Below are 16,707 nucleotides of genomic sequence, written 5' to 3'. Positions count from 1 at the left end.
TTGCTAATGGTTTAGAGTATAATCAGGGCTCGAAAAATCCACTCGTCTGCTCGTCTGTGACGAGCAGACAGTGGAGCCCGACGAGCAGCTTCCCGGGCCGGCCGTTGTAATTACACGGCCGGCCGGGAGCTTTACAGTCAAGCGATCGAGAGTCTCGAGAGACGCTAGATCGCTTGTATCAGAAGCTGTCACTGCCGTTGCCGGTCCCGAGATCCGCTGTGCCCGATGCGGCCAGGACCGGCACGGCTCTGTGACAGGTAAAATTTTTATAAAATAATTGAAGGAAACTTTTTTTTTTTTTTTTTTACATTTATGGTACTTTTTTAATTATATAGTAAAAAAAATAAATACCCCCCGTGGTGATTATATGCCTCCAAAAGAAAGCTCTATCTGTCCCCAAACTTTTTTTTACATAAATTGCAAGGCTATAGTCTGGTCATGCTGACTGGTGACATTTTTGACTGACTGGTGAGACACTATCAAATTTTTCAAGCCCTGAGTATAATATACTGTTATGGTATAGGGTATAGCATAAGTTAAACCCATTTTTAATAGTAACTCTCAAGCAACCAGAAACTACATTTATCCGGAATCTACCAATCCCTGTGGATGCCGGATAAAGGGGAGTTTACTGTATTACTAATGGGTAGAGTTATCATTTCATTTCAGTGTGGGACCTACAGAAGTCTGGAGGCTTAGGACCCTCATCGCTTGGTTCTGCATTTGAAGTGCTACTGGTAATCTATGATTATATACTAGTGACCGAATTAAATCAATATAGTGACCTCATGCCCCTGGCTGCAAGCTGTTATTGGTCCTGGGCTGAGTCCCACACAGTCATTGCTGAGTATCTGCTCTTGTGCCACTGCCAATTCTAAACCATTAGTGATGATGACAGCCCACATAATGGCCCATGGCTATCTATCTATATGGCAGTGTATCATGTTGGCTATTAAAGCAAAAGTAAGTTCTACTTTACAAATGTACACCGTCAGCCATTACGTACTTATGGTTGTCAGCATCCAAACCCTCCATACCCTTCATCTTGCTGAGAAATCGCTGTATTCTGTTGTTGTGACCCCACTCGCACATGTGCACTTATATTCTCATTCCATATGCTGAGATCTGCAGAATGCCTTGTGAACATTTGTGTAAATGATAGAAGAGGGCGTAATCACTCGAGCGATGCTCCACTTCTCTTCCTGGAACCCCTTGAAAGCTTGGAACCCTGCATGTATAAGATTTAGTGAAGAGGGCGTAAGCAGGTTTTGGGTAAAACATTCAAGATGGTGCTGGCATCAGCAGTAGAGGGGGAGAATTGAGCTAAAGCAAAAATCAAGTATCAATTATAATATTAATATATTATTTATTACAGGTATTTATATAGCGCCGACAATTTACACAGCACTTTACAGAGTTGCACATTCACATCAGTCCCTGCCCTCAAGGAGCTTACAGTCTAAGGTCCTGATCTCACACACATAGGGAGCCTAATTTTTAGAGCGGAGCCAATTAGCCTTCCAGCATGTCTTTGGAGTGTGGTAGGAAACCGGAGTACCCGGTGGAAACCCATACAGGCACAGGGGGAACATGCAAACTCCGTGCAGATAGTGACCTGGATGGGATTCAAGCCAGGGACCCCCAGTGCTGCAAGGCAGAATCACTAACTACTACGCCACTGTGTATATTCTGTTTACGAAGCCCTCGTACAGTATATTGATGTGAATGAGGTTCTGATGTTTTCTGGTGGTGGTATGCAGGTTTACGCAGTACAACACCCAATGTATGCTTATCTGGGGGCATACAATGGTTGTATATTGTATGGAAGTGTGAATAGTAAGAAATAGGAAATGACTGGGATCAAAACAAGACTTCAAATAATTGGATTCCACTATAACATTTTGGAGGTCATGTGTGAGTACAATTTGGAACAAGTAGAGGTGAAGTGCTGAAATCAAATTATGTTAAGATCGGTCAGAGAGAGTGCCAAACAAGACAATCCGAGAGTCCAAATACGTTTAATAATAGTATTGGTTACCAAATGACAACAAAGAGCATCCAATGTGTTCCAGGAGCTCAAAAACCTTCTACGGTGCTTAAGGGGTAATAACAGGGACTGTATAGGGCAGTGGCAGGCAACATTGGCACTTGAGTTGTTTTGGAGCTACAAGTCCCATTATGCAGCGCAAGACTCTGTCAGCCACAGGCATGACTCCCAAAAACAGAGGCATAATGGGATTTGTAGCTTCACCTTCACGTTAGCGTGCCGAGGGTATGTACTCCAGGTATAGGCTATAGCCTGAATCAGTAGATCAGCAAGAATTAGCTTATTTACTGTTTCATGCTATACACCAGAGATGCACCAATACCGGCTTTTCGGTATCGAGTACTTCCTGATATACCAATCAGGAAGCCGGGCGGCGAGTCATGAGGTGCTGTCCGGTTTCCTGATTGGTCAGGAAGCAAGGCTGCCTAGCAACAAGTGAAGCCGGCTTACTAGTCATTCAGGAAGCCAGGCAACACGTCAGGACCCACCTCCCCGCTTCCTGAGTGGTTAGGAAGCCGACTTCACTTGTTGCTAGGTAACTTGGCTTCCTAGCCAATCAGGAAGCTGAGAGGCGGGCCATAACCCACCGCCCAGCTCCCTGATTTGAAAGGAAGCCGGCTTCACTTGTTGCATCCCCACTATACACTATACAGCGCATAATTACCTCTTGATGATTTGTGCCAGCTTTGAGCCCTTATTATTACCCATTATATTTAAGCCGTGAAGAAAAAGGAGGTGCTTGAGCCCCCGGAACGCGTTACCTGTTCTGTATTGTTGTTTGTGAACCATTACTATTATTACAAGTTTTTGGACAGTTTGTTTGGCGCTCTCATTAGACTTTATGTATGTGAATAAAAAGCAGTGATAATGAATCTCTAATTTTCTGATTTGTTTCACCTTCAATATTTCAGGGTGGTCAAGGAAGAAATTTCAGATGACAACGCAAAGCTCCCGTGTTTTAACGGAAGAGTGGTGTCCTGGGTAAGTGTCTGCAGCAGGAGGGACGGTGTGTTAGCATGATGAGTAGTGACTTGTGTAAGTCATGTATTATATGTACATAAATTTAATATATATGAAAATTAATGGGTGCCACTTTGATTTAGCTGGACGTCATTGCATTCATTAAATAGCACAATCCAGTCTAGCACAATTAGTCTGCTTTCTCTAAGCTGCTATGGGTTGCAGCATACCATTGCATAATATTAATGAAGCAGAAATTGCACACACAGGGGATTGTTTTATTCTGCAGTACTGTTCAACCTCTGACCAGGCCTCTAAAGGCCTCCAGAGGAGATGGCTTCATACATTGCGACACTTTTTATACAGGAGCTCCATGCTGTCATGCTGAAATGTTTTCCTTGCTTCACACAGCTGGTTTTGGCCGAAAGTTCCCATTCCGACGGTGGATCTCAGAGCACAGAGAGTCGCACAGACCTCCCTCCTCCGATCGAAAGGACAGGGGGAATCGGAGACTCACGGCCACCATCCTTTCAGTAAGGACTCATTTTTTATCACAGCCTATGTACCAAACCGTATTTATCAATATGTCTGAAAGAAGATCTGCAGAAGCCAATAGGCGTTAAAAAAAAAAAAGGCCTTATTTATCAAAGTGTCTGATGTAAATAAATGCTCTTTGTTGCCTATAGCAACCAGTGAGGCTCACCCTCTCATTATTTGACTGTGCAGCTGAAAAACCAGAGGGAGGATCTGACTGGTGTCTGTGGGAAACGAGAGTCATTTTCCTAGCATGCTTTGATAAATAAAGTCTATCTTGTTACAGTGTCAGTGAAGACAGTTGTTCTCTTGATAGCTTTGATAAATGACACTTAATATTTGCCTCCGCTGTCTATATTTGCTTTTCTTGAAACATTTCACGCTACGTTATGTACAGAAGTTAGCCTTGCTGGTGTGGAAGATATTTACCACTAGGTGCTGCTGTTGTAAGTGGAATGACTGGCTAGAAGGACCAGAATGTTATACTGGTAGCTTCTGAAGAACTATGTACACTATATGACCCAAGGTTTGTGAATACCTGACTATCACACCCACTATGTGACCAAATGTCTGTGGACACCTGGCTATCACACCCATTATGTGACCAAGGTTTATGGCCACCTGACTATCCCACCCTTATATGACCAAGGTTTATGGCCACCTGACTATCCCACCCTTATATGACCAAGGTTTATGGCCACCTGACTATCCCACCCTTATATGACCAAGGTTTGTGGACACCTGACTGGCCTACCCTGTATATGACCAAAGGTTTGTGGACACCTGACTATCCCACCCTTATATGACCAAGGTTTGTGGACACCTGACTATGACACCCATTATGTGACCTAACGTTTGTGGACACCTGACCATAACACGCATTATGTGACCTAACGTTTGTGGACACCTGACTATGACACCCATTGTATGACCAAGGTTTAAGCCAACCTGACTATCCCACCCTTATATGACCAAGGTTTGTGGACACCTGACTATCCCACCCTTATATGACCAAAGTTTGTGGACACCTGACTATCACATCCATTATGTGACCTAACATTTGTGGACACCTGACCATAACACGCATTATGTGACCTAACGTTTGTGGACACCTGACTATGACACCCTTATATGACCAAGGTTTGTGGACACCTGACTATTCCACCCTGTATATGACCAAAGGTTTGTGGACACCTGACTATGACACCCATTATGTGACCTAACGTTTGTGGACAGCTGACTATGACACACACTATATAACCAAGGTTTGTGAATACCTATCACAACCGCTATGTGACCAAAGATTTGTGGACATGTAACTTTCCCACCCGCTATGTGACCAAAGATGGTGGACATGTGACTTTCACACCCACTATGTGACCAAAAGGTTTCTGGGTACCTGACTATCACACCCACTATATAGCCAAGTGTACGTGGACACCTGATTATCACACCCAATATATGACCAAAGTCTTGTGGACAACTATCACACCCACTATATGACCAAGTCAGGCTCAACACAAGGATACATAGAAAACAGTTGCCCTTTATGTGTCCTGTTCACCCCAACACACTATAGCGCACCACGGTGTGCTGATATGCATGGAGTTGAATGAAGTGTCATTTTGTGACATTTCAATAAAGTTAAAAAACATGTAAACACTGTGGTGAATTCTAACAATGTATTGTATGACTCCTCACAATGAACACCAGCATTCCAGCAATCTTCAGTTTGACATGGCCTGCAGGCATTGGTATCGGAATACTCTTCTATAGACCTACTTCTTTTTCTGGACCCAGTTTGTGTTGCCACATCTGCCACTTTTGTGCCACCATCACTTTGGGCTTCTTTTATAAAAGTTCCGCTCGGCTATATCGTTTGCATGGCACTGGCGCTCCTAGATGGCGGGGACGAGCGTAGAAAATTCATGTACTCAACAGCACCGTCTAGGGGTGCGAGTGCGGTGCGAACGGTATAGCCGGGTCAGGGATTTTTTAAAATAAAGCCCTTTGTGTTGACAGGTATTAAGTGTGACATCTGCCATACATTTCTCTCCAGTACATCCCATAGACTGTGAGTCTGACTTATGTAGACTGGAGCTCAGACATCTGGAGCAGAAAGTGAACTGTTGCTCATAGCAAACAAACTTCATCTTTCGCTATTGGAAAATCAATCAACAAACTTGATTGCCCACACAGTATTTTTCCACATTGTTCCTAAATTATTCTCCATATGCTGCTGTTAATGATTGTCACCTTTTTGTGTATTACAGTCCAAATGCTGGCAGCAGCCGCGATGGCCTGGACAACGAAACGGGAACAGATTCAGTTGTAAGCCACAGGAGAGAACGGCACCGGCGGAAGAACAGAGAGGCTCATGATGACGGTATAGTGATCCTCCGACTTGTTTTGGCTTTCACTTTTCATCACGGGTGTCATATGTGGATTGATCATTGTAGTGGCACTTAGCAGATGGAGATATTGATTACGTCCTGACATGGGGCACCATCCAGATCACATAAATCACTGCCATTGATTTATTTTTCTTTAATACTTGCTGTCAGCTGCAGTGCCTAGCAGAAGCTAAAAATGTATTTTCATACTAAGGAAAGTCCACAGACATTGCTGGGCTCATTTTTATGCTATCATTTTAAGGACTTATTCAGTAACTTATAGAAACCAATCAGAATTATTTTTTTACTGGATTGACTTCAGTAAGCTAAAATTTGGTTGCTATGGTTTACTGCAATTTGGTCACATCATTGTGGTCCTATTGGGTTCGTGTACATTGCTCCAGGAACAAACCACAAATGCTCATGCACATTAGCCCTTACATTGCATAACTTAATAAAGTGGATGTTTTTGGTTATGTTTATGTATATTAAAGCTTATTGATGACAAAAGGCTTTCAAACACATGCTGCAAACTCGCTTTTTTGTTACCTTGACGCATGGCTGAGTTGCTTTGACCTGCTTTTGACCCAATCTAAGGCCTGGTTCACACCTGGGCGTTTTACAGCGCGTTCCTATGCTCTGTAAAACGCTCAACATGTGAAAACCAATGATTGCCTATGGGCATGGTTCCCACCTGGGCGTTTTACAGCGCCCTACGCCCAAAGAAGTACAGGAGCTTCTTTGGGGCGTATTTCGCGCGTATCCACTGTGATACAGCCAGGTAGCCCTCGGAAACGCGCGTTTGACGCGTAGTTTTTTTTGCGACAAACACGCATTTTCGATACGCCTAGGTGTGAACCCAGTGTAAAGGTGCTTGTGATTCGCTTTTGAGTTGCTTCAGGCTTCAGCTGAGTTGATTTTAGCAATGCCTAAATTTCTTCAAAGCTGCTCAAAGATTTGTGCTGCTTTTGCATTTATTTGTATGAAGAGAAAACAAGCAGCCATATGACCGCTTGCACGTACATGCAGAAAATATATACTTGAAAATATATTTCAGAAACTGACGGCGTCCAGAGATGTCTAGCACCTCCAAAGCACTATTATTCTGTACACATTTCACTGTAGGCTTGACATCAACTATAAATCCTGATAAAGATGTCTCCGTGCTCCATCTCCATCTATATATGTGTGTGGATGAGGAAATGCAGACGTGTCCGCTATCGGTAAGGGACTCCCTTTGATTATGACATCTGAATTCAACTGAAATGCCATTGATGGGGCTGGGAAGGAATTTTCACTCCATTGCGAGAATAAACTGACGGCTGCCTAAAGCTGGCCATACACCAGGGGTGGGCAAACTCCGGGCCTCCAGCTGTTGCGGAACTACAAATCCCATGAGGCATTGCAAGATTCTCAAAGCCACAGGCATGACTCCCAGAGACAGATGCATCAGGGGATTTGCAATTTCACCACTGCAGGGGGGACGAAGTTTGCCCATCCCCGCCATACACTGTTAGGATTTCAGCCAATTCATAGGAATCAGTTAAAATTCTACCAGTGGGCGGCCTGGCCGGCTTGACAAAATCACAAAATTCAATTGGCTTTAGTCAAAGGAGCCATACTGAAAATTGTACCTTAAACAGGGACTGCAGTCAATCAGCTACAGTCACTGTTCTGGTATTCTGACAGCAGCGGGCTCTGGCTTTCAGAATACAGTAGATTCACCCATTCAGGCTGTTTAGTGTGGATGGAGGAATCTGTTACATTTCACCCTGCGGGCTGGACAACAGAAATCTATTAGAGTATGGACAGCTTAACTGTGCTTTTGTAGCCCCTTCTTCTGGATAATGTGCATTAGAATGTGTTAGAAGACAATGAACTTGATGGATTTCATTTTTCCTAACTTGTATTTTCTATTGTAATGGCCGTAATGTATCATTTAGGATGTATCGTTCATATCACCGGTCTTATTCAGTGTGCCTTTCTGTGTGCTATGTGATAATATGAAGACTGGGGTAGCCAGTCTAATTTCATTCTTTTACTGCAGGTTATATGTAGTCACATTGTAAGCTGAAATCTTATAGGGTGCCATGAATATGGGGCACAGACAGTAAAATAAAGGGGTTCTTTTATTACCTGGGTCATTAATTCACTTTGTAGTACTTTTTGAAAAACGTAACGGGATCCTTGGCTATCTACGTGTTCCCATTATAAGGTGATACTTCAGTCCCTGACTTTTTCGTTTATGTGGGCGCATGGACCCCATACAGTCATTCAGGGGCCCATATTTAAGAACCCAGGGTGTCACAGGTGTTCTGTGCAGCCGTCTGTTAAATTGATGACAGGCTTCAGCCAAACAGATCTTTACGTACATCCCATTCAGAGATGGATGCATAGCCCTGGACGCGGACAGACTACATTCAGAGCTCTGCATCCATCCCTGGACGGATGTAGACACTGAGATGTGTGTAAAGTATGGTACAGCTGCAGCCTTTCATTGATTATCTAGCAGCTGAATGGAATATCCGTGCCTCTCTGGGTGCATGCGCATGGCCCCCAGCATGGATGTGTGGATCCATGCCTCCATGTGAATTAAGTCTTGTATTAAAGAAATGCCTCTACCTGGGTGAGGGTAAGTCAAGTAACAATGTTATTTCACTAAGGGGGTTATTTACTAAAGAGCCGAGGCATCCAGCCGTAGCTTCGGCTGATCCTTCGGCTCGCCTCGGCCGCCTCTGCCCTTTGGTTCAGTCGGACCGAAGGGCTGCTGTACAGCAGTCGGAGGCAGCCGAGCGGCTCAGCCCAGCCGAAGCTGGGCCGTAGTGACAGGGGAAGCGTGAAGAAAGGTCAGCCAAAGCCGACCGATCTCCACGCAAATGACAGCTGGGCAAAGCCAGCCGCTAGCTCCGCCCAATTGTTTTTCTTTTGCCGGCATCTGTCAGATGCTTCATTATGCGGCAGGAGTCCGTCGCATGCGGTCGGGTCGCCGTGCAGCGGGTGTTTTTTTAATTTTAAATGTTTTTTTTCTTTAAAATATTTTTATTTATTTTTTTACATTTCCTATTTTTTTTACATTTGTAAAATATTTTTTCAACTATTTTTTTCCCCATTCTTTTCACTTATTTTCTATTCTGCTCTGTACCTCGGAGGTACTGAGCAGAAAAGCCGAGCCGCATGCCGCTCGGCAGTATTAATCTATTCACTCACTGACGTTCGGCCCCTATGAGAATGAGCAGCGAGTGAGCGAGTGAGCTGCCAGAGCTTCGGCTCAGCCGATCCAGATGTTGGGTCCAACTGCTTCTGCACTCCTGCTCAGCCGAACATGCTGAGCATGGTCGGCTGACCGAAGGCCTGCCGATGTACGGCTTCTTTTAGCTGATGTACGCCTGAAATCAGCCGTACAAGACTGAAGTGAAAAGCCGAGGAGCGTTCGGCAGCTTTCTGAATAACCCCCTTAGATTTTGGATAAAATGCTCTTATTGCATCATGTCTTAGATTTTGCTCAGTATTACATTGTCTTAGATATTGTTCAGCATTTGGTACATGTCTTACACTATAATTAAATGTATAATGAAGTTAGAATTGGGGTTAAAAACATATTTTTAATGAAAAGGGTTCGTTTCCGTGTTTCGCCAGGTTTTGCCAGGAGTTTGTAATTAAACAGTAAGAAACATACAACTTTGTAAATAAGATGAATAAAGTGTGCAAGATACTCAGTATTCTGATGATGTATGTTTTATAAATGGCTTCCAGATTGTCTGTATTGAACTTTGAATAATGTAGACATGACTGTACAGGTAAGGCTGCTGTAAAAGGCGTCAGTGCAGAAGGAAGGGATAGAACATAAGCTTTAAATATTAGCTGGTGGCTTGCATTTATGCTTTAAAAGCTGAAATCCTGACAGACAACTAAATACAAAGATACAATACATATATGAGAACCTTCTTATTTTCTTTCCATGCAGTCACCAGCATACCTAGGTCATTGACCTCACTTTTTTTTTTAACCACTGCAGTTAATAAATTCAGCTGGGTCACCAGCCCGCCCCCATCTACTGATTGGACAAAAAAAGGAGCAGCAGCACACTAGGGAGGTCTGTGACAACAGCAGTCTCTATGCAGTGGTCCGACATGCTCTGTGCTGGGTCAGACTTATATCTGCAGTCCACAGTTCTCATACTCCCTGCTGACCTGTAGTGGTAACTCTGCAGGGGGGGCATGTCGGACCCCTGCAGAGAGACTGCTGCTCTCACAGGGCGGTAGTGGCCTTCAGCTACAGAATACTAGCAGGGGGCAGGCTATTAGTGGCAGTGCTGCGTCTTTACACTGATAATACAAATGAGATATGGAAAATCTGTTGTTTTGCTGCACCCTGAGATGATGGTAGTAATTTTGCAAAGTACCTCAATTGGGTAATTGTATTGGACAGCCTCTACTCCTTTAGTTAATCGGACCCCAAAGTATTGAACAGCCTCTACTCCCTTAGTAAATCAGTCCCCAAAGTATCGGACAGCCTCTACTCCTTTAGTAAATCGGACCCCAAAGGATTGGACAGCCTCTACTCCTTTAGTAAATCGGACCACAAAGTATTAGATGATCTTTGTGCAAGAGAAAGAGGGAGACTCCCCGGTGACAGTATCATACAGACAAACTATATCCCCTATGGGGAATGATTGTCATTCAAATATTTTGGTCTGTAACTAGGCAAAACATGAAGAAGAAAAAGAGTTGGTCGCAAGCAACATCCTGTGCGCTGACCAGAAAGAGTTAAATCAGACCGTAGTTGAAAATTTATGTATTCAAAACTTTTATTTTATACATAGAAAAAGATTGCACCACCTCCAGAAAAAATGAACAATACAAACTGTACCCACATACATACTCAGTGGAAGACCCTGTTTCCACCCTCTACTTTCAATGCTATATCACCATGAAAGACAGTTGCTTCTTAAGTAAGTGAAGATTTCATTTTAATTAGAGAAGATCTATTTGGTCAAATAGAGTCTCATCTGTGATACCGGTAGGTGTTATCTGTAAGAGAACCGATAGATGGGACTAGGAGATTACCTCTCTTCAAATAGTCGAACCCATTGGATATGGAATAGCCATATCTCGGTTTTCTCATTAGATAACCATATCTCGGCTAGCGGATATTATCCTATGTTATAGACATGGAATGAGGACCTAATAATAGGTCTTTTCTGATTCCTTATCGAGGAATTTAAGTCGAGATGAGGTCCATAGACCGATTATAGTCAATGGTATCACATAGTGTTTTATCCAGGTTGACTGTCTTTCATGGTGATACAGCATTGAAACTAGAGGGTGGAGACAGGGTCATCCACTGAGTATGTATGTGGGTACACATGTAAGACAACGTTGTCGATTTTAAGTTTTTAAGTTTGTATTGTTCATTTTTTCTGGAGCTGGTGCAATCTTTTTCTATGTATAAAATAAAAGTTGTGAATACATACATTTTCAACTACGGTCTGATTTAACTCTTTCTGGTCAGGGTACAGGATGTTGCTTGCGACCAACTCTCTTTCTTCTTCATATTAGATGATCTTTGCTTGATACCACCATTTCAAATGAGAGTCGGTGACTTTTCAGTCACTAGGGTTCATTTACTAAATGTGAAGAGGCTGTTCACATAGCTTAGTAAATAAGGTGATGCTGCCTTTAGTTGGAATTCACAGTCATTGCAATGTAAATTAAAAACATAATTTTTTTTTTTTTTATTGCTGGTCCATGATTGAATGATTGATGTGCCACCTTATTTACTTAGGTAAATGCACATTACCATTGCCTAGTGAACAGTCTCTGCTCCTTTAGTAAATCACCCCCAATACATGTTTTGAATTTCTTTAAACCCAACCTGCAACAGTGGAAACAACTATTTATGTCTGGAAGAATTATGACAGCCTCTTGGGAGGAATTCCTAGCAGTTAAAACAACTTGCTGTCACAAATCGGGTCCGGGGCCATTGGTATGTGATTTAAAGGTATAGCTTTAGCTTCAGCCTAGTTGTGGAAGAGGAGGATTTATCTGACACGGCGATCCCTGCAGCTGTCATTATACACTTAGATTTGAAGATTTGACAATCTGACCTTTTTCACGGTTTTCTGTTGCATTGGTCTAAAGTGTGGTTGAAATGTGACCATGTAAAGCAGAGAAGTGAAATAGTTATCTTTGTAAATAGTATTCGTTACCTCATTTCTTTCATTGTGTCTGTGCAGGTTTTTGAGATGTCTATTGTAATCTATTGTAACCTGTTATGTATGATTCTATACACAGCTATTGGCAGCTCTCTATAAAGTTAAAGCCCAATTGGACTTTCTGTTTAAATCAGCTAAATGCATTCCAGGTGCATCAAAACAAAAGCAGTGCAAAGGCTAAAGCTGGCCATACACCTTACAATTATCTGCAGATTTTCTGTGGTCAAATGTAAAAGGTGCAACAGATTCCTCCACATACACTTAATTGTGTGGATGGAGTAATCTCCACCTGGGCCAATCTGTTGCACTTTTTCCATCTGACCACAGAAAATCTGCAGATAATTGTAAGGTGTATGGGCACCTTTACAGTATGTTTTCTTTCTAAAGCAGTCACAGCCTGAGTAGAAAGGTCTGTTCCCCGCCAGCATGCAGCAGAGTGAGAACCTTGCTCTCGGTGTGGAAGCAGTGATCTATCTGCAGAGGTCTGATATGCCCCCTTTTGAGTCAGAGCCAGTACTCTTAAATCAGCAGGGTGCACGAGCTTTGCTGAGTATAGAGCTATAGGCCAGACAGTTTGTTCTCTTTCTAAACTAGCCACAGCCTGTGTGGAAAACCCTGCGCCTGCCGTAAGTCTCATTCCTTAATGGGACTTTCGGTATCGGCAAGTACTGGGAAAAAATATCGGTACTTGATAACGAAAAACCGGTATCTGTGCATCCCTACTGCATTACATACTGCATTGTGTAGACTTTTTTACGACTTCTATAAATGATCCGGCCAGGCTTAGTATGGATAACAGGGAGGGTGATAACTAGGGAGGGTGATAACCAGGGAGGGTGATAACCAGGGAGGGTGATAACCAGGGAGGGTGATGTCATCTCAGAACCAGAGGATTTATTGCAGAGGATAAATAGAAGAGGAAAATAAATAAATATTACACAGAAACAGCATGTTATTAGTCTGAAATCTGCAGTGTGTTATTTTGCATAAAAGATCTAATTAGCGTTGAATGGGAGGTTGGCATCCAAACTTGCTCCTTTAGAGGAAAGAGAATGCCGTTGTGTTCTGTACGTGGTAATTATTATAATACAAAACATGGCCAACAAGCCGGCCTATTTAACAAGCCCGTACAAAGAGAATTGATGGCGTATAGTGTGCAGTCACCCAGAGCAGCCAATCAGATGACACCTTCCAGCAGGTCAGAATACCGGGGAAAGCGATGTTTTATGTTTTCAGTAGAGAACAGAGCAAAGCACAGCAAGCCATGGCAGCCATTCAGAATTGATCTGAGCCATTTTACATTAGTCTTGCCTTTTGCATGGCCATACTGAATAATCCAATGGTAACATAATTAATTAGTAATTAAATAATTGTAACAAATGGACAGCCTTTGTCTATGAAAAAAAAAATGGTGTTCCTCTGAATATCAGCTCCTGCGTATGGCCAATTGTTCTTCCCAGCATGTAATACCTGGGCAGGTCTGCATAGGAAAAAGTGTTAAAGTAGTAGTAAACTCCCAGACTTTAAAAATAAAAATGTAAAAACAGTAAAACTTGATAGAACAGAAATGAACAGTACACCTTACAAAGTCTTTAGTATCTAATCAATACACCGGCTGGTGATTGAAAACCCTTTTCCCACACCTGATTGTTGTATTGCACAATTATTACCGAGGTAGTGACTGCCGAGATTTATAATTTTTTCACAGTAGAATCTGAACTTAGTAACTTCTTCACGTCCTATAGAGTGCACATATTTTAGTTTATTTATTTGTCGAGACCGAGCGCAACTCACTTGCGATATAATAAGTTCACCCACACACATAGTTGCGGCTGGTCGAACTAATTATTTAGTTATTTAGTTTTCACACCTAGCGCAGTGATTCTTGAATTACTATTAGAAAGTCTTCAGTAAAGCTGACCATTTCCTGTAAATTTTTTCTCCTTCAGGGCTTGTTCACACCTTGTCCGATACATGTCCAGATAGAACAGTCTGTTCCCAGAGCAAAAAAGCATCCCAATGTATCCCTATGGAATTTCTGGGCTCTGTTCACACCAGCGCAGTCCGTTGCAGTCCAGACAAAAAGAAAATACTGCTTGTCTCATTCTCTCTGGTCTGGAACACATAGAAACGCATCGAAAACGCATACGAACACATGCAAACCCACTGGAATGCACCTGTAAGCCCATTTTTTAAGCCAAATTTTTTTTTCTTCTAAAAAAGTGGCAAAATCGCTGTAAAAACGCAGCAAAAGCACATCTAAACACAATGCAATGCGTTCCAGATCTGGTCCGGAAAATGGTGTGCACCTGGCCTTTGTACTGCCAGGCAGCATAGATGGGGGACCCCCCCCCACCGGACTATTGTATTCTGACAGTGGTAAGTGTACCCCTGTCAGAATACCTAAACAGTGACTTCAGCTGATTGGCTATGGTCATTATCCCGCCGAGAATTTTCAGACCGGCCCCTTCAACAAAAGTCAACTTTTGTCAAACTGAAGGGTGCCAGCAGGGCCACACATTGCTTAGCAGGACCAGTGTATGGTCAGTTTAAGTAGCATATGTCCTACCACCATTGATAAGGAAATTATAACATTAATCATACATATAATAGTATGGCTAAGTCATGGCTTATGTGTCCAGGATAGAAAGGGGTTTATGAAATGCGTTAAAGGGAACGGAAGAGGAAGGAGATGGATAAGGGTGATGTGAAGCTTCTCAGATATAAGCTATGAGGGGATCTTATATGTAATATCATCATTTTAGCTACGCCTGCTATGAAGGTTGGGATGTTTCCTTTTCTCTGCTTTGGCCATTATTGCCATTTTCATGGCCACTTGTATTCCTACAAAATCTGGTTGCACTGTACGTTCCTGAGCACCAGTATACTACAATATTCTTGTGTCATGTTAGCGATGGCTGTGAGGAAGTAGTAGACTTAATTTGCTCCTAAATAATAAGATCCATCTTTTAATGTTGTAGTAAGATCAGACCTCTGTCCTATCAGTTCTTTCAAACATCTGTTCACATAACATAGAACACATGGACAATCCCTTGTAGTCTCAGCTTTGCCTATCCACAGCTATCCCCACTTGGTTTCAGGTTCTGGCCTCCTGTCCCCCTTGGGAGAGTCTGCCTTCTGTTAGCCTTTGTGTAGAGGAAAAAGACACCCACCAGATCATTTTCACAATTCCTCTTATCAGATTTGAGTACAGGCTGTACATGTCCAGACATATTGAAAGACTACATTGGCCTTAGTCCGGGGTGGCACAATTTTAAAGGGGACCTGGGCTTTGGTCATGCAGGGCAAAGCAACAGATTTATGTAAAGAAAGGACTATAAACAGTAACAATCCCTCAGTGCACTGGATCAGGCTTCCCAAGGGGTAGAGGTATTGAATGTTTTGGTGTGCTGCTCTTGTATGTGAGAAGAGGAAAATGAGATGTAAAGATAATAAAAAAACAAGATAGGAGCGCAACAAACTTGTGCGTTATCTAAGTGACACCAGAGGACAGAAAAGATCGGTAAATGCCAGCATATACATCATCTGCGGCAATCCGAATCTTCGATTACACTGGGGCAATCATCAGCTCAGGAGGTAGGTAGAAACATCACTAGCAGTGGTGAGTATAGATGGCCTTGAACCGTGGAAGGTACACTGGTTGTCCTTAAAGGTTACACTGGTTGTCCTTAAAGGGTTTTCCCCATAGTTCTCCTTAGGGTAACGGGAGGACACAAACTAGCGTCCTCCCGTCACCCTAGGCTTATACTGAGACGCCGCAGTATACCGCGATCTTCTGTTAGCGGTATACTGAGACGCCGCAGCTGAAGCGGATCCCGACAATTGTGCCGGGATCCGCCCAGCTGCGTGACTGACAGCTGGCTCTGCCTATCAAGAGGCAGAGCCAGCTGTACCCGCCCCCTCCCCCGTCCGTTACGCCAGTCAGCACTGGCAGATCGGAGCGGGGAGGGGGGAATCCAGCCCCTCCCCTGTCACGGCAGAGAGCCGTGACAGGATCCAGAGGTGAGCACAGGTTGTCACAGGTTGGCTAGAACTATGAGGTGAGTGAAAAGCACTCACCTCATAGTTCTCCTTTAAGCCAGTCCTGACCATGACCAACAGGTGGAAGGGGAACAAGAGGTAAGTGATGGAGAGGGCGTGGCTTGGCTATGGCGGCGTAAGGAAGCACATTGCTTGAGCTCTGCTATCACCTGGGACTTTTCATTTAACCACGGCATCCCAAAACCTCGTTTTTGATGTCTCAGAAGCCCAAACCCCGCTCTAACGACGATCTCCGCTATCTTGCTCTCCCTCCCCACGCGGCAGGACATGGCCGCCATGGTCTCGCAAATGGAGACCGCGCTGAAGAGGGACATAGCCGGCATCCACGCATCCGTCTCTCACCTGGAATCGTCTGTCGCTGCCTTGTCCAACGAACAGACGACTCTGGCCCGGCGCATTGATCGCCTGGAATCTGGTTCGGCCACGTATGAACGGCTCCTCTCCGACCTACAGCTTCAGCAGGATGACCTCGAAAACAGGTCCCGTCGAAACAATAT

At 43.5% G+C, this 16,707-nt stretch overlaps 1 protein-coding gene across 4 annotated transcripts in view; it reads left to right on the top strand.

Moving 5' to 3' along the window:
* The window catches only part of DVL1 (dishevelled segment polarity protein 1), a 125,544-nt gene that overhangs the window by 34,435 nt on the left and 74,402 nt on the right, over nucleotides 1-16,707 (top strand). For all 4 annotated transcript variants that reach the window (XM_018553101.1, XM_018553103.1, XM_018553102.1 and 1 more), the window contains exons 2-4: nucleotides 2,959-3,028; nucleotides 3,419-3,540; nucleotides 5,815-5,927. In XM_018553101.1, coding sequence (XP_018408603.1) covers nucleotides 2,959-3,028; nucleotides 3,419-3,540; nucleotides 5,815-5,927 — 305 coding nt within the window. The remainder of the gene's footprint in view (nucleotides 1-2,958; nucleotides 3,029-3,418; nucleotides 3,541-5,814; nucleotides 5,928-16,707) is intronic.

The sequence above is a fragment of the Nanorana parkeri genome, unplaced genomic scaffold, assembly GCF_000935625.1.
Source record: "Nanorana parkeri isolate BGI_ZX_2015 unplaced genomic scaffold, ASM93562v1 scaffold109, whole genome shotgun sequence".
Lineage (NCBI taxonomy): Eukaryota > Metazoa > Chordata > Amphibia > Anura > Dicroglossidae > Nanorana > Nanorana parkeri.
This window is presented reverse-complemented; position numbering and strand designations above follow the sequence as displayed.